This window comes from Plectropomus leopardus, chromosome 5 (genome assembly GCF_008729295.1).
Source record: "Plectropomus leopardus isolate mb chromosome 5, YSFRI_Pleo_2.0, whole genome shotgun sequence".
In the NCBI taxonomy this organism is placed as follows: domain Eukaryota; kingdom Metazoa; phylum Chordata; class Actinopteri; order Perciformes; family Serranidae; genus Plectropomus; species Plectropomus leopardus.
This window is the reverse complement of record NC_056467.1, coordinates 22,002,089-22,020,941: the sequence shown is the minus strand read 5'-3', so window position 1 is coordinate 22,020,941 and position 18,853 is coordinate 22,002,089. Positions and strand designations below refer to the sequence as shown.

General features: G+C 37.9%; 1 protein-coding gene across 1 annotated transcript; it reads left to right on the top strand.

Moving 5' to 3' along the window:
- Positions 1-5,167: 5,167 nt before the first annotated feature.
- jam3a (junctional adhesion molecule 3a) lies at positions 5,168-16,057 on the top strand. The gene is made up of 9 exons (XM_042487267.1): positions 5,168-5,303; positions 11,496-11,567; positions 11,648-11,761; positions 11,964-12,116; positions 13,745-13,947; positions 14,480-14,579; positions 14,826-14,955; positions 15,665-15,716; positions 15,832-16,057. Exons 1-9 carry the CDS (start codon positions 5,255-5,257, stop codon positions 15,865-15,867), a joined length of 909 nt encoding a protein of 302 aa, XP_042343201.1. The 5' UTR covers positions 5,168-5,254; the 3' UTR covers positions 15,868-16,057.
- Positions 16,058-18,853: the final 2,796 nt, after the last annotated feature.

Here is an 18,853-nt window from a genome sequence, read left to right as displayed (position 1 = left end):
TAGTATACATTAGCATTTCTTTAAATCACTTAGGACCTGGAGTGCCATTATCAATGCCGCCCATGTGTCATTTATCTTCAAATGTAGGGATCATGTAGCTCACATAAACATGCACCAACACGAGTCAAATGTATACCTTTGTACAACACTTTACCCTAATAATATATATGTTCTTTAAAAGTCATTAAGAGTGAACATTTTACTGTATTTTTGGAATTTGTGTTGCCTGTCCATTGTCCCTGAATGACTTTATAATGATGTATCATTATAAGTCTGCAATGCCAGTTTGCTTTAACATCTCCCTTAATGTCTGAAATGAGATACACAAGAAAATAGTTATTGTGGGCGCATTGCAGAACTCTCTGCAATAATAAAAACTAGATTACTAAGTTACTCACTGCAGACTGCTCGGTCTGTCTGCTGTAACATAAGAGAATATGACTGAGGTGTGGGCTAAGAGGAGGAAGGTATTTGAGCATTTAGAGTGTTGAAGGCTCTGCCCTCAGAACTAACATGTTTTTTTAAGCGCATTTAAATTTAGGGTATGATGATGAGATGATGTATTTTAACTACATTTCAAGGAAAAAATCTAAAAGCTTTTACTGTCAGGTGGCTGGGTGCGAGGCAGTAAGGAATAGGACCCAAATGCAAACAAATGTTGAATGCACAGAGGATTTCTGGGCAAGCAGAGGTTGTGTAAGGTCCAGTGGACAGCAAGAATGAGGCGGGGGAAAGTGCAGACAGGTTCGGCTACAGGCTAAAGGCTGAAGGTATCACAGAATCTGGTAACTGTGGAAAATGGGCTAAAAGGCAATATGCACTGCAGGATGCTTGTGAAATGAGACACAGGTAAGTAGGAGAATGTGGGAGTCAGGTGACCAGGATACAGAAAGTCAGAGGGCCTGTGGCAGACAGTCAGAGAATAGCAATAAAGCTTAATGGAAATGCAGGGGGATGTGGCAGGAAGGAGGGACAGAGAGGCAGAACTGATGTTGTAACATTTACTTAGAACAGTGGTTCTAACTGGTGCAGTCACGAGATCCATATTTCTCCTTTGTGATAAGATCAACATCCACACATTCTAAACGACCAAATATTCGATTTTAATTCACAAATGTAAGCAGCATGTTGGTTTAGAACACAAAGAAATTAAAAATACTGCAAAAATATACGTGAGCGGCTCTTGAAATTAAAAGCTCTGCCCTGAATATTCTTCCTAACATACAGCGAATTCTGGTGAACGGAGTATGAAAAAGTGTCCAGATATACTATGATCGACAAAAACATTCAGGGAGTTGATTGAGTTCTGAGCAAACCTAAGCAAGAGCTTACTGTTGCTCCACAAAAGGCTGAAGACGTGAAAAGCTTTGCCAAATGAGAGCCAGGGTGAATAGTTTCTCAAACGATCGACATGAGGAGGTTAGGATGGTTGAGGACATCCTCACTGGGAAACAACCTGATGTCCGCCTGCTGTCGCTCACATCAAGTCCAGTAATAAGGGTGGGGTCACATGTGCAAAATCTACATTAGCTAATATTCGACTCCTGTTTACGTCCATTCAGTGAGAGCAAAGTGGCGAATAAAATATTTGCTTTTGGTAGCAAAAATTGGCCCTCATGTGGATTTCAACTTTGGTCGCAGCCTCAACCAATAGCAGAGATATGTGTGGGGTAGAAATTGACTGTTGCCATGTTTACTCAGCCAAATATTGTTTGATATTGGCCATGAAAAATACAAACTGCCCCATGTGAGGCATGCTGCCTGGCCAGATACACCCATCACTTTCCACATACAGCATGAACATGACGGTCACTTGCATGCATTCGCTCATGTGTGACAGGAGCACTGAGTCTCGAATGAAAATAGAAGTTATAAACAAAGGCTAGGTGTGTAAAATACAAATATGTAGATTTATATGAAAATAAACAATAACCTAAGCTAGAATGTTCATGACTGTGAGGCCTCTTCAACATTTTGCACAAATAAAGTCCAACAGCTGTTTTATTGATACTGTAACACGGTGGCAATCTCTGTGTTATGTTTCCTAACATACTGCAAATGTCAACACTTATTGGAGAAAATATAAAACATAAACTTATTTCATTTATTTAACCTGCAGCACCTGCAGTGTTATAATCTTCTTCGATGTGAATGAAAATTTGCTGTTTCATTCCGCTGTAGATTTTGCATAATAATGCGTGCTGATACATTTTCATTTCCTGCGCTTATTTCAACACAGTGCACACCTTAAATAGCTTGGTCGGTGTTAGACCTGTCTGTCAAGCTTACAGGAACAGGGCTCATGGTTTTGAGACCGGATAGACGAGTGGAAATTAAATCCCAAACCAACAGTGCTGCAATTTTCATATCGTGAAAGATATACACTCACTGTGCTAAATGATGCACCGATGCAAGAAACAAATCACAGGAAATGAAGGTGTCTACAAACAACACCTGTAACATGACACAGTGTTACAGTGATGGTGTCATTATTTGGCTCAGAGTGAGATACACATTAACTGACTACAGAACAAACAGCCTGAACATCACTATTTCCTCCACAAATTTGTAATTTGAATGCCCTTATATTCAAATAACAATATAACAAGTACGCTACATCTGCAAAACAACAGCAAACATTTTTCCATGAGATGCAGCAAAGGGCAGCCAGTAGAGGCCTTGCAACAAAGGAAAAAAGTGCTTAAAAACATATATTACAGCACTGCAAGAGTGAGCATGGTCTGATGGTGTAGGAGGATTCAAACAGGGCAGCAAGTCCATCCATTTCATTCTGCTCTCTTTGTCTTTTATAGATTTTAGTGGGTGGATCAGAGTTGTTTTCAGAGGGCACTCACTTTAGTTTACTGCAAAACAGTTTCAGCTTTTGTTTTCTGTGACTGGGAACAGAATTTTTTTTTACATAAATGCATTACATATATTCTGAAGAATCACAAAATTGACTTCTCGTAATATGAATATTATTATTGCCCAAATATTTACACAAGATGGTGCTGTTATTTGGCTGTGTCTGGTGCACTGACAGCTGCCATAATATCTGGTTTAACACTGCCATCTGCTGTTTATTTGCAGGGATTCAAGCTGCTGCTGTCGGTACCTTTCACTCAGCAATGAAAATAGATACAACACCAAGATAAATTAAATGAACTGAACCTTAGAAGGGTCATCTGTTCAGACCTTCTTACAGAGGATTTTGATATTTTCATGCTAAAGTAAGGTAGACCTACTGCAAAATATTCTGTTGATCTTTTCATTTAATTTTTCTTTTTTGCAGCACCAGTTATTTTGTTAATATTTGTTTAGATGCAATATTGCGAATGAGTTCTGGTCCACTGGTGTTGACTTTACAGATCAATGTCTGGCAATATGGTGTTCAGGCATTTCCTGTCTGTGGAGGGTCCATCTTCCGCCCTGATGCTCCTGTAGTGTGTGTTAATGCTATTAAGCCCTCAATGTTGTCTTACAGACAACAACCTTTTGCCATTAATACAGTAGTACATGTACACAAGAACTGTATTTTGAGTATTTTAGTCTCACACCACATTATGCTTCCACTCCACTGCATTCCAGAGTTACTAGTTGTTTTACCTGTTAACATTTTTGCACAAAAAAAGCAAATGAAAACACAGAAGTTAATTTGAAACAATTCATCAAGTAATCTATTGTCATAAAGTAATTAGCATCTATTTGGATAATGTTTTTTTCTTCCATTTTTCATGATAAATATTTCATGGTTCCAGCTTCTTACATGTGGGAATTGGCTATCTTTCCTTTTAATTATTTAAACAAAACAATGAATACATAATTTTGGACTATTGTTTGAACAAACAAGCATTGTGAAGATAATTTTGGGCTCTGGGTATTTTTTTCATATATTTTACAAATTAAACAACTGATTAATGGAGTCATAGTCTGCTCATTATGCAGAATTGCCCATTTAAGAATAATGTGCAGTCTATTATATTGCTGGATTGCTAATACTGAGATAATAGCATGTCCATAACTTGTTGAAATTGGAAAAGGTGACTAATTCTCATGACTTTATATACTTTATAACTAATATTATAAAATTTAGTGACATAAAAAGGATATTATAATATTTCACTTTTTAGCACCTCAAAAATGTGCTAACAGGACTGAACTAAATGTAGCCTGCTTTCTGTAGTTCCTTTTTCTACCACTGAAAATGTAGTAACATGAAGCAGAAATAGTCAGGAAGTACAAGCACCAAAAATTGCAATTAAAAGAATAATATGTAAGATTTAGATGGATTTATTGGTATTTAGTGTTGAGAATTGCAGATTGCGACCAGCTAAAATATCTCCCAGTTAGAATTTAGGGTTAGCTGGCTTCCTGCAGCTTAAGCCGTGATAGATTTAATACTTTTTTTCCCATGCCACTCAAAATTAAGTTTAATGTTTATTTATTATTTATTTAATGTTTAGTTTAGTGTATTAATGTTTATTGTAACATAAAACATGATTTTTTTTTATCTAATTCAATATCCGTGTCAGATGTTGGTAAAAAAAAAAAACAGCTTTTCTAAAGTGAAACACATGGAGGACAATGAACATATTACATTATTATAAAAGTATCTATTTGGTTTACCAACAGAAGTGGGAAATATCTGGAGTTTCTGGATAGTTTTCTAAGCGTGTTTGTGTTTTTTACTCTCCATAAGAGATTCTACTGCTTGGATTCCCAACACGACGAGTTTAAGAAATGTATTGAACTATTTAACGAAAAAATAGATGTTACCAATTATTTTGAGATTTCAATATGCAACTTTTTTTTTATTAAAAAAAATCATAAAATTCTGAGCATGTTTAACACTTCTGACAGATTAATTTAAGTCAGTTTAATACCAACTAAGGCCTTATTTTTAGATTAATGAATTCAATGCCTTTTAAGATTTTTTTAAGGATCCGTGTGTACCCTGTCAAGGAAAGTACAAGTACCCCAAGACACAGTAAATGAGTAAACCCACCACTATGTATCAGTACTTTTACTCAAGGAAAGAATCTGAATACTCCTTCCATCACTGGTTTTGGAGGAGGAGTATATCTGGCACCACCTATCGCCTATCAGGCAGCGTTGAGGGCTCACTCCCCCTCGGTGCTTGTAGCTATGGAAACTCGTCGATGGCAACATCCACCAGTCTGCTCTGCCCCCATCCTCATACCTCTCAGAGGTGCTGAGTGTGTGCTACTGTAACCGAGAAACGAGACGCTGCAAGATGGCGATCCCGCGGCTCATCGCTTGTTTCGTCCTGTACACCAGCTTAGGTGAGTTACTCTTCTTTCGCACGGTGCTAATGTGAAAACGAGGCTGCGCTTAACGAGCTGCCGTTTCAGTTCAATCTCAGCTGTTAACGGAGCCGTTGTTGCTAACGCTGACCAGACGTTAGCTTGACATAAACAGGTTGTGAATTGTCAAGAAAGCATTATGACTGTGAATTGCATTGTTTCATTTGGGAGATTTTATTGTGACTGAGATTGGTTTTTTTTTTTTTCGTAAAACGTTACGTTGCTGTTGTACGAGTCAAACCTGAAAAATGACGTAGAGCACCCTTCACGTTTTTAAACGCTCAAATTTATTTTAACGTTTGCTAACACCGTACTATTAGCGTTTAATGTCGCTTTATTTCTATATTGTAGAAACCTCTAATCAAGCCTCGACTACTTTCGTGTGCTTATTTGTCCACTTGCGAGTAATGTGTGAGGAAATTTCCAGAATAAAAATAAAGGAAAACGTTACTCTGGATGAGAGAAAAGGGCAACCACATGGCAACATAAGGAGACCTGTCATGTCAGCCATGAGATATAAAGAATGCCATAAATCATATTGCCTGGGAGGGCATCTCAAATTACATGCTTTTTTACTGTACTGCGTGTATTATGCATGCAGTATAATCAAAGATGCATGCATTTCTGCAAACTGATTAAAATCCACAGCTCAAATGCCATCTCTCTCTATCCAGCAGAAATCCTATCCAAGAAGTGTGTGTATTGACCTTTAGTGGCCACGTGCTGATTGATGATGGTCTGTGTGGTGTTATTAGTGAGCTGAAGATGAAGAGTCAGATTGTGTGTTGGAGATGACATGCCTCATCATCCTCCCTGCCCAACAACAACAACAGCTGGAGCTTTGCAGCTGATCAATGCAGCTGATGCTGGGTGATATGTTGTATCCACCCTGGGTGTGTGCAGTTGAGGTCACCCTGCTGCTGGGTGAAAATCGGCAGGGGAGTGCATTATTTCCAAATTACAAATTGTATCAGTAATTAGTGATGAACTTTTGACTCAGCTCCCCTGCAAGTGTAAATCAAATGACTAGGCGTCTGACAGGAAAAACATTCATTTATTATGTTCTTGACGGTGTGCTGTGGATCTGAAAATCAGTGGGAAAATGTAGCTCACTTCCAAAACAGTAGCAGAAATTATTTCAATTTTTAACTTAATTTTAATAGTCTGAAAGCCTGCCCTCCAGTTTTAGACTGCCCTTAGGTTTAGATGATGAATATGAATCAGTTTTAAGGTTGTTTAATTCATGCATTGTGTGACTTGCACTCAATGGTGCATGGATTCAAATTATTTTGTTAAAAGAAAGGGGAAATGAATGTTGTTCCCTCAAGATTATCTTAATCCTTTAACATCCAGTTTCCTCAAATTTCCCTTTTAAGTAGCTTTAAGGTTGGAAAATCATGTTATTCCACACTGAAAGTATCACATCACTTCAAATATACTTCTTTAGCTTGCTCTTAATTAAAATTGTGTGATGTTTAAACTAGAGCTGCATCTAACAGTTATTTTCTTGATTGATATATTAACCCTTTAAAGTCAGTGACATCAGTTTTCTTACGCTGCTTTCAGACGCCTCTCACAAGCTGTTTAACAATTTGAAACCAAAGCGAATTGGTTTGATTCCTTTCAAAAACTTGAAAAAAAGGCAATGGCCAAATTGGCAAGAAATGTCCCACAAATTGCAATACATTACTGAAAGGTGACCCAAAAAAAAGACATAAATTAGTTTTTAAAAAGGGGGAGAATCATTTGAAAATGATTAAAACCTAGAGAAAAATGTCCATAAAAATATATAGTTATAATAATTAGAATTATGTCCCACAAATTGCAATACATTACAAAAAATCTATTATTTTAATTTTCTGCACCTTTTGGCATCATTTTAATTTGCTTTTGTTTTTTTCCCACTTATTTTCAGGTAATTTTCTTTTAACATTTGATTCATTTCTTGCTTTTTTTTTGGCGACATGTGTTTTTGCTCATTGACCTCTTCTCTTGTTTTTGAGAGAAATTAAACCAATTTGCTCAGGTTACAAAGGGTTTAACATTCCAACTGTAAAATGTTAGAAAATAGGGGAAAATACACATTACAGTTCCTCACAGGGAAGGAAATGTATTTAGATTGCTTTTGATTTTAAAGCCCTGACGAAGGCCTTCAGTGGTTAAATCATGTTGTCTCTTTTAATGATTCAGCCACTACAATAAAGGATTTTTTTATATTTCCGTCCTCATTTCTATATTTCTGGAGTGCCTGGATTACTTTCCTGTGTATGTGATTGTTTCTCGTTCTCCATGTGCGCCCGACACAAGGTTTTGATCTATGTTTGATTATAGAGAGCAATTATTCAGATTTCTTGTTTTATTCTACCAACACTCTGAAACCAAAAGATACTATAATAATAATAATAAGAAGAAGAAGAAAAGCTGCAAATCTTTAAATTTAATTCATAATTCTGTAGAGCAGGGACTTTTTCTTCACCAGTGTCATTCCTGTAGCCTGGGATGGCTTTAGAAAAACAAAAAGTACAAGGTCTCTTTCTTACAAATTTCCTCAGGTTCATATGACAACAACACGGTCTCATACTGATCAACGGGAATGATTAGATGTTATTACTCAGTCGCTCGAGTATGCTGTGAATCCCAGTGGTCCTTCTACCTCTCCATGTTACTTGCAGCTATCTCTGCTTTGCCTTCAGCATATTTGCAGTGACTCTGCTGGAATGTCTGGGAAAAAAGCTTTTTATAGACACACTGGTTCAATGATTTTTTTGTTTCAGGGATGGGGATGGGTAGTTGTTTTCATATTTAGCCGATAAGAGGATTTGCCGAATGTGGCCATTTAAGAACGCATTTCTCTCAGAACCTACTTTGTCTATGCATTACAAAAACACAGGGATTAAAAATGAGCCTGTGTCTGCTTTCCAGCAAGCGCTAGGATTATTTTTGGTAATTCAAAAATATTGTCTTCTCTTCAGCCTACATGGTGTCACAGAGGGATCGACCATTGTTGTGGGAATGCTTTTATTCTAAGCTTGTATTAGTAATTAGCAACACATTGTCATGTTAATTGACTGTGGTTATACTTTCCCACGGCCTAGTTTTTAAAAGAATCGTGTCAAAAATGTGCCTGGCTGTGTAGTTGGTACATTATATTTATTTTGGTTACTCTAGTGTGCATGCACCATATTCCAGATTCACTGCTATCATTTACTGTTAATAATAAGGAAAGAAAACTGTACGTATAGAGCCTATTCTAGTTTGTTTTGTGAACATTTTTGACCAAAGAGAGAACGGGGGAGGGTGACATGCAACAGAGGTCACCCCCGAGGAGCTTTTATCAGTGTTGCAGTTTTACAAAAGCCAATGGACTTCAGCAAAACCTAACCCTTTAAAACCTGAGCAAACTGGCTTGATTTTCTTTAAAATCACGAGAAGGCAATGAGCTAAAGAAATGACCCAAATCTTAGCAAGAAAATACTGAGAAGTTACAAGAAAATTACCTGAAAATAAACAACAAAAATATATATACATATAGTATTTTGTCTGTTATAATATAACTCTAATAATTATAAATATAGTTTTGTGGACATTTTCTGCTTTTTTAAAAAAAATATGATTTTCTAGTAATCCCGGTTTTTAGGATAGTTTTCAGTGTCATTTTCTAATCAGCTTGTACTAATTTATTTCAGTTTGCTCTTCATTTCTTGTTTAATTGCTTGTTACCTTTCCCGCCATGTTTTTGAAGAGAATTAAACCTTTCTGCTCGGGTTTCAGAGGTCTCAATGCTTGTTAAAAGCATCTGAAAGCAACATGAGAAAACTGATGTCGATCCAGCTTTCAGAGGGTTAATTAGTAAGTTATGTTTTAATCTCTGCGAGGATGACAGTTTGTTATGTTTTTGTGATGTGATATTTGTGCTGTGTGGTCATGCCAGATTCTACTGAATGTCTAAAGTGCTGTAGTTTTTATCTTGTCCCACTTTGTTGTTTATGCAAACTTGCAGTATGAGGAAATCTTCTGCCTCTATTGTAGATTCAGTCCACAACTCTTCACCCGGTCTCACATATGCCAAGGGAGCGTTTGTTGGACGAGCTCTCCTTGTGTCTCCCGGGATGTCCAGTCACAGCTGGGCTAAAAATAGCTTCTTGATATACAGGGTGGGAAAGTCAGCAACAGAGACGGAAGCTGAGACCTGGGAGTCAGATCCCATCAGTGTCCGCAGCTGTGCTTATATGAGCGGATGCTTTGGCAGGACCCACGTTTTCATCACTTTCAAGCTTAGCTTCGGCTACGTGCTAGCTTGCTAACTGTAGGTCTCAGGGTCACTCGTGTGGTAACGAGGCTGCTTTGAATAAATAGATAGTCAGTGCACAGTGCCTCGGGCAAACAGAAGGGGATGTCTTGCAGTATTCAAGGCCCGCTCAGATAATTATTATCTGTTTTCAGCTCTTATTTGGAATCCATCACGTTGCCCCCACTGGGAGGTATAATGCTGTCATTACTCAGCATGGGTGCTGTTAGTCGCATGTGTACCCAGCAATTATTGCATTTGGAAGTGAGGCACAGACACAATAGGTTGAGTGCAGAGTACCAGCGGAAGGAGGAAAGATGCTTATTTATCCTCCGCTGTTTAAATCAGACACATTATGGAATTACGTGCAGGTTTGAAATTGTAATTTTCACATTTTCGTAATTTGTTGCACACTCCTTGCTCCATACTCACGTATTTTCTGCTTAAATTATCATTCTGCTGCCCGGAGTTTGACCAAACTTGTGAATTATGCCCGTGCCATTTAAATCCGACATTTACAAAATAACACAGATTGCTTAAAGGAGTGCACTCAAGCAAGGCACTTCTAAAATAAGTAAATTTCATGTGTTGTTTGTGCCTGAGGAGGGGGTAAGACAAGACGGTTGATTAAATATGCTTCGCATTTAAGCACATTCCCACCGTCAAGTTATTTTTGTGCTCCTGATTTGTTTTGTTAAGGGATTCTGATAAATTATTTATCCTGTAAATCTCAGTGTAAATTAACGTCAAAATTTAGAGGAGAAGCTCTTTCACTAAACCTGGGGAAAAAAATTAAATGAAACAAATATCTTGTAATGCTTTGCAGCGTTCTGCTCTAATTTATGACACATCATTGACCAATTCCAGCTATTCCTCAGAGGCACATTGTCACCCAAACGCTAGTGAGATCTAGTGAACTACTGATGCAAATGCTCATTTTCCAACGTCAGATTTGTTTCTGACAGAAATCAGACAACCACATCCACTTTGTGTCTGAAAGCACTGCCTCTATTTTTACTTCTTCCAGTAGTTCTTTTCTACTTCTCAGCTTGAGAGTCTGTGGCTGAAGAAATTGATACACTTGTGTATGTGTCGCATATCAAGTTATGCTGAGCTAAACTGAAATGAAGTAATCATAAATAATTAGGAAATCTTTGTTTATAGATGACGGTACTGCAGTCCCGCCTTGAGATCTGACTTGTTTCAGGAGCTTCTTGCATTCAGTCATCAGTAATTGAAACAAATGTACCTTGGTTGCCTTGTCTGCATGCTTATGCTTATTGTCCTGCTGCATTGTCCTAAAACTGGAGGGACTGTGTTTAAAGTCCTCCCACTCTGGCTCTCCAGGGTGTGTCAAACAAAAAGCTGAAAAGCTGAAAGTCAGCACTTTAACTTTAGACAGTTTCATTTAAAATGCAGTGCACAGGAGTTAAGACAAACAAACAAAAAAGCATATTTCTATTGCAGAAAGTTAGCATTTAAAAATTGCTCCACCGTTCAATGTTTCATCACCAGTCAAATTATAATCCAATTAATAAAGGACCCAAATCAAACACTGTCAGAGTGATTTCTTCTCAGGGGTCAGTTTATGCTGAGAGCCCACTGCGGAGCACACACGTTCATTTAAAATATACGTGAACGTTTGCACATTTTGGCCCCAGGTGTTAATCTTCTTAAACAGAAATGTGAAGTGATTAATAAGAAACATTTACCCTAAATCAGATCCCAAGGCTCTCTGCAAGGTTCTATATTTATCACTCTAATCCACTGTTTATTAGGCAACATGCCCAGTTGATAATGTCTGCTAATGAAAATGCTTGCGTGTGCCATCAGGGTTACTCAGCGTTTAGTGTCTCATTCTTTTTTTTCTTTTTTTTTCGCAGGTCACATCCCATCATCACTCGGGGTAATCCTCCGAACCACGGACAAGATTGTGTGGGCAAATGAGTTTGAGCGTGAGTTGCAGGAAAATCACTCCAACCTATTTAGCTAAAGTAGCTTTTCTTTTCCTGATGCATTCTGTTTCCCCCCACAGCCATCGAACTGACCTGTTTAATAGAGTCCATCTCAACAAACAACCCAAGGATTGAATGGAAAAAGATTAAGAACGGTGTTCCCAGTTATGTGTACTTTCAAAACAAGATAGCAGGTAAACCGCTTGCAAACTCTTATTTTTTGAAAACCCCATCAACCAGTAGGCCGCAGCATTTCAAAGTCTGAGGACTCAAAGCTTAGCTGAATGAATGGTACCTTGAAAGAACTTGGCATTGAATTCTGTTTTTTCTGAACTGTGAAGTCACGCTGTGTATGTGAATGAGCAATTGTAAAGTGTTTTTTTCCTCTCTTAAAAGGGGATTTGGAGCACAGAGCTCAGCTCAGAGAGCCAGCCAACATCCTGATCTTCAACACCACCCGGTCAGACACTGCAGAGTACCGCTGCGAGGTGGCCGCCATCGATGATCAAAGGGACTTTGATGAGATACTTATTAGTCTCGCAGTAAGAGGTATGGTGGTACCACATCACTGACTGTTCTATGACTTAAGACTTACAGCACAACTAGATTTACATTCTTGTGAGTTAATAAATGAATAGATCATTTAAGTGTGCGTCAGTTTTCTAAAGCAGCGAAAGTATCAAAACTCAACACGCAGAGAAATACACACAGCCAGAAACTGTGTCTTCAAACTAGCCATCAGGACTGTTGTGAAGCTGTGATGTCACAACTATACTACATAGGCCATTGATACTCAGCTTATGGCCAGGGGTCCAAATATGGCCCCTGACAGGGTGCCGGGTGCCCCCCCTCCCCCAACCATTTTCTAATCTACAATAAAAATAAAAAGATTCACACTGGGAATATTATTATACTTTTAGTATACACAAGGTGCCAGAGTGCATAAAACAGATGAAAATTGAGCTGTTGTATCAAAAAAAGTGCCAGTGGGGGATCCCCACACCCCCCGACAGAAGTCCTAGCTAAACCCCTAATGTCCTAAATCCTAGAAACATCCTACATTTCTATAAAATTCCTAAAAGTCCTAGAAACGGTCCGAAATCCAAGGAACGTTCTGAAATACTATAAACGTTCTAAAATCCTAAAAATGTCAGAAAATCTTAGAAATGGCCTAAAATACCAGAAACATGTATGAGGCTGCTGCAAATGGGTAATTGGGTGAGAGGCGGAGTACACCTTGGACAGGCCGCCAGACTTAAAATATGAACATATGCTAAATGTTAAATGTATATGAATGATATCAGCTGACAGGGAGTTAACATGGATCCAAACTGTTGCATTTCCATTGAAACAGTCCATAAAGACAGAATGTGCCACTGCAGTGCTGTTACAGTCAATGCAATGATGGTGCAGAGACCCTGAGAGCACAGATGCGGAAAACCTGTAAACACTGACTAATCAGAGCAGACTGGGTGTTTTCAGGAGAGGGGCTCAAAAGAGACAGGCACTAAAACAGAGAGTCTCGGACAGAGGGTAAATACAGGTACACGTATGAGGACAGTATGAGGAAAATAATGTGGTTTTTGAGTATCAGAGTATATTAACATGTTCTAGTAGAGATCCAAAATCCAAGTATGAACCTTAAAATGGAGGTAAAATGGGACCTTTGCAAGAGTAGCGTGAAATATTATCGCTTTCTTGCCACGTGTTATGAGAAAATTCACACCAATCCTATACGTATCCCTTAAACAATGAAGCTACGGCCAGTAGCCTATTAAGCGTAGCTTAACAAAGAGAATGATAGAAGGTGAAAACAGCTCGACTGAATCTGATCAAATGCAACAAAATCTGCCTAACCATCATCTCTAAAGCTCCTTAATAAATGCTAAATTAATTCATATCTTGTTAGTTAAATCAGGTCAAAAAGTGTGAAAAAAAACTTCTTGACCAATGAAGTTGTTGGCAACCTCAACAGGCTAGATGATTTTCCTGTAGATAGTAGAGTTGTGAATTCAGTATTTTAAAAATGTAGTTATTACCTGTAAGACTCTAAACAATCAAGCCCTTGTATAGTTTTGTGGCCATATAGTAACTAAAAGTCTCAATGTATTAATAACAAAAACAGTCAGTGATTGCGGTAGATTCATGTGTATCTGTGTGTGTGTGTGTGTGTGCAGTGAAACCTGTGGTACCACGATGCAGCGTCCCAGAGGCCGTCACGGTTGGAACATCAACTGAGCTGCGGTGTCTGGAGAACGAGGGCTTCCCTGCGCCTCAGTACCGCTGGTTCCATAACAATGAGGAGCTTCCTCAGGACCCCAAAAACAGCCCCAAGTTGGTCAACTCTTCCTACAGCATCAACCCTGACACTGGAGGCCTGGTGAGAAAGACAGGGGTTGTGTCTGGTTTATTCCATCGCCTGCACAAACTATCACAAAAGCATGGCAACAAGCGATGTTTACTTGCACGGTTTTATTAGAATCTGCCTCAGTCAAATGTGGAAGATGTAGCTGGCTGTTCTATTTGTGGATGGGGCTCTTTAGCATCATGGATACTCAATTACAGCTTATCAAATGTAAATGTGAACAGCTTAATCTGAATAAAACCTTAACCATCGTATGACTAATAGCAGGATTAATCCATGCGTGTAGAGATAGCCAGAGAGGAGGCTAAATCTAAAACTGCCATATGAAAGAAGGATGATGTTGCATTCAAAGCCAAGATGATGTTTTTATGGTTTACTTTGAAGATACAATAGCCATGTTATTAAAGATAAAATGTTACAACACATTTTAAGACAGTTTTTTAGAAACTCATAAGAATCCATCCACAGTGAAACATCCTTTCGCGTTTTGCTGACGATGCAGCTGTCTGTCATTGAGCTGGAAAAAACTCTAAAAATGTCTCCTCAGAAATTCCGAAGAGTCAGGAAGGAGGACGCAGGGGAGTACTACTGCCAGGCGAAGAATGATGCGGGACACGCACAGTGTCCTTCACAAATGATGGAAGTCTGTGAGTGTCTAAACCTCTGAGTCGCCATTATTTTATCCACCATAATATGTCAGAGTTGTATCTTAAGCTGTCTTACATCATCAGCTACCAAAAAATGGTAAATGATGATCAAGATTTTCCTGCATATCTTGACTTGATAGCTGGTTTATCAGCTGAATCATTAATCAGGTGATGATTTCAGTACCATGTATAATAGCATTATACTCCACCTCACAGTGTAGATATCGTCTCTGTGTCCTGTTGCAGATGATGTCGACATCCTCGGGATTTTCCTGAAGTCATTTGGTGCAGTGACTGTGTTCTTCTGTTTGGCTGTGACCATTTGTCATTCCTTTAAACGGGGATGCTTCTACAAAAAAGGGCACAATGAAAACAAGTGAGTATAAACTCTGAGGAAGGAAAAAGGCAACGTGTTGTTTTGTATTTTATTCTACATCCGACACAAGGGAGAAGTTTGCTTTTAGGCAGAGATCTTTTCATTTTCACCACAGACTGTATAAAAAGATGGAAGACATGATAACTTCCCAAAAATGAAGCCAAAAACATCTTGCTCGCCCCCTCTTGACTGGCTGGAGTAAAGTGGAACACATCAAATAAATGTTTCACAAAGATGGTTTCTGTCTTGTACGGTAGCTCACCCCGATGTATGTTTAAAGTGTTTGTTTTTCTTAAAGGTTTGCTTTAAATTGTTATTTCGTGCAATAAAAAAGGGGTCTGATGACATGGCTGACAGCTGTGTGATGTACACGCGTTCAGTGGTGCTGCTCGCTATTGGTTGGATAGCGGGAACTTAATACTGAGGAGATTTCCACTGTGTAGACTCCAGCTCCAACAGACGTCACCAGGGCAAGCTGGCAGTGGCTGTATCCAGGATATTTTGGCTCCATTTTTGACCAGTGAAAATAAGTGGAGACGCGTCATCCATCTTTATATACAGTGATTTCAACCCAAACCGCAAATTTTTGCTAACTTTAACCAAGAATTCCCTTTCTGGCAGAAAGCTGCTTTAGGCAAACATCTCCGAACAGTTAAACAGTGTCAAGGATTTTGTATTTTATGGTGTATTTTTGATTTATTTATTTCAGCTACAACTGGCCAGCACAGAACGATGGTGTTGAATATGGGGATGCAGATGAGGTAAGCACAATCTGCAGAAGACACACAGAATGTATTGCATGTCTTACTATGAACAAATGAAACTTTTAAAGGATCCTTTCTGCATACCAGTTTTATCATTCCTGTTTTTTTGCAGGGGCATTTTCGCCACAAGTCTTCCTTTATCATCTGACAGCTGAGACGAAGGACAAGATGGAACCAAGACAAAAGCAAAAACTGTCGAGGTTAACTTGCTACAATGATGCTCCGGATGGTAAAGTTTGAGGTGTGAAATGGCACATTATTCTCTGATGCACATCAAAATCAAATCAACCAACTTGCCAAAGTACTTTTAGTATCATTTTTTGTGGCACTATTTCATGTTTTTTATGACATTGTAGCATTTTTTGTTTTGTTTTTTCTCTGTCAGAAGTAACTTTCACTGAAAACACTGGGTTTTTTTTACTACATGTTTCTGTTATTTTTTTATTTTAAGCCATTAGCCACCATATTTTTGTTATACAATAAAAAACATTTCCAAGCTGTAGAATTTGATATTTAGCCCACAGTGTCATCGCAAAAGATGCTGGAAGCTACATTCCTTCACGGTTTTTTGGACAGATCCTCTTTTATAACTCTTCAACTTTTTACAGAGTACACTGAAATTGTTTTACAAAAACTCCTTTACATTATCTTTGTTCCTAAGATAACCATGTTCTTGTTTTGTTTCACGTGGGAAAGAGTTGGCACCTGTTTTTGTATATACTGTAGTTATACAGGCAATAAGCAGCAGACTGTAAAAGGCTGATGAGCTCAGATTCATAAGGCACAATTTATCAGCCTTTCTTATATTCACAGATGATAACAAGTATGTACGAGTACAGAGTAACCCCTGAGTTTGAATATCATATATCCCACTATGCTGCAAAGTCAATATGTACTATAAAGGTGGTGAAGTATGATTTTTAGAGTGCTGTTTCTGTGTATAAGTGACCTTCTGTGCTTTACTAATTATTTTATGAGTATTGGACATATTGTCCACTTTTGACTCAGTATTTAATGTACATAAATACATACATTTTTTGATCTTTTAATTTTCATACATAGCACTCCATACCTTATTGTAAATACTGCAATTAAACTGTTTGTTGGAAATAAATTTACAGTATTTACTGTTCAGTGTGTATCTGCAGTGTTGAGGCTGTCATTTCAAACATTAGTGTCAATAATTTGTGTAACAACTCAGGAATTGTTGTAAAATGTCCACTGTTCATTTGATATTAATGCTATATGTTCATGTTATTTTGTTACTATTAAATACGTTTGAACTGTAAATGTTGTGGAGACTCAAATGCTTCATGTGGTTCATTACTGCAGCATATTGTCAGATAGATTTGGAGAGAGGACCAGAAAATAATCCTACAACAAGAGACGAGAAAAATTTGTGACAACATTACTATTACTAAACAGCACACTGGCAATAAACACATTTTTTGATAGGCTACTGCAAAATTAAAGTCATTTGTCAACTACATAGTCTTAAATGTGGCAATTGAAGCACAATTAGTCACAGAGTAATACCAGCTTAAAGTATTTTGTCATTATCTTGTGTCTTACTTGGTGGTGGGAGAAGTAGGCCATTCAGAAAGAGTTAACCGTACCAGGGCACCAAGTCAGACTTGGGCAAGCTGTGACTCCAGAGCAGCATGTGGCCTCTCCAGTGGTTCCCACTAGATGGAAATAAATAATGGTTACTTTTGACCCTTTTTTATGTATTATTTTTGCTGGCCTGAAGTAATTCTTACTTTCTCTCATTATAAAAATGTGTAGTTATATACTGAATATATTTTCTTTTAACATTTTGTCAACAAAAATGTGAGTTATGTGTCCAAAGCCTGGTGCATTTTCTTGTAATTTATGCCAAACCTCAGTAACAGGGGCTACTGCTGAGTCTCAGCTAGACTAGCTATGAGTTACAAAAAAGAAAAAGTCTTAAAGCGAAGATCTATAATTTCATAGTGTGAAGACAGATTTGATTTCTTTCTCCACCAGCATTGCAAAGTTAAAGAACCAAATAGCCCACTGTCCTAAAATGAATGACAAATGCAGCTCTTGTAACAATATGGTTAAAACATTAGTACACTTGTGTTTTTTCAATGTGTATCTTTGACTATCTTGGAGTGGTTTCAATTGGGTCTCCAAAAACATTTTGGCAATAATTGAATTTCTCGTAGAATGAACAGTATATAATTAATTTGCTAAATATTTCAAACTGCCCTCATGTAGCGCTTTGAATAAAATCAGATCTGGACACATATCATAAAACAATATCAAACTCAAAAGTATGTAATAAAATTAAAAAAAAAAAAAAACTATTAAAAAAACTACTAAAAAACTCAAATGCAAGTAATACAACTTTATTATATAACCAATTGGGTAAACCCCTGTGTGTGTTCATCCTTGTGTATATTCTATTATATTTCAGTCTGACTGCTTTTTACCTACTTGTCTCGTTACTTTCATTTGTAAACGTTTACATTCACCACTTAATGTCTTGTTATCAAAACTGTTAGTAAGTTACAACAGGAAAAAAAAAACTTAAATAGCTCACTGAAGAGTGCTCATCTTGTGGTAAAAGCTATTAATAAATGCTCATTTAGGACTATTTTTAATTTTGACAGGTTAATTTAGAATCAACAGGCAGTGTTACCTTCATTATAACAATTGAATAGCCCTATGTTTTGCAGCTCCAGAGAATTTTTAAAAATTTTTTCGTCAAAAACGTTTTGGCAGTAAAAGTTGCCAGCCCGTCGCCAAAGTGTAATGCAGCTATCGCTAATGTTATCGTACACCTGTGCTTTTCCATAGGACATGCCACAATGACTGCCGTGAAAGGAAATTTATTTTGGCAAAAATGGTACATATTATTCACAACTGTGTTTCCATTAGTTTACAGTCACCTACAAATTAGAATCGTTGTGTTTCCTTACCTTAAAATGAGCCGCTTGTTTCCACATAATGAGCAGGTGCATGGTCTTCAGCCGTCTTTCACCAAACCGCCATGCTGTTTCTGTTTGGCGTTTTCGCCTCGGCCGCCGTAGTTCTCCTACAGGCTTTCATATGGTCACGTCCATGCGATCAGGTGGGCGAAGTTTCACTTCTGCGACCTCACCTAGAAG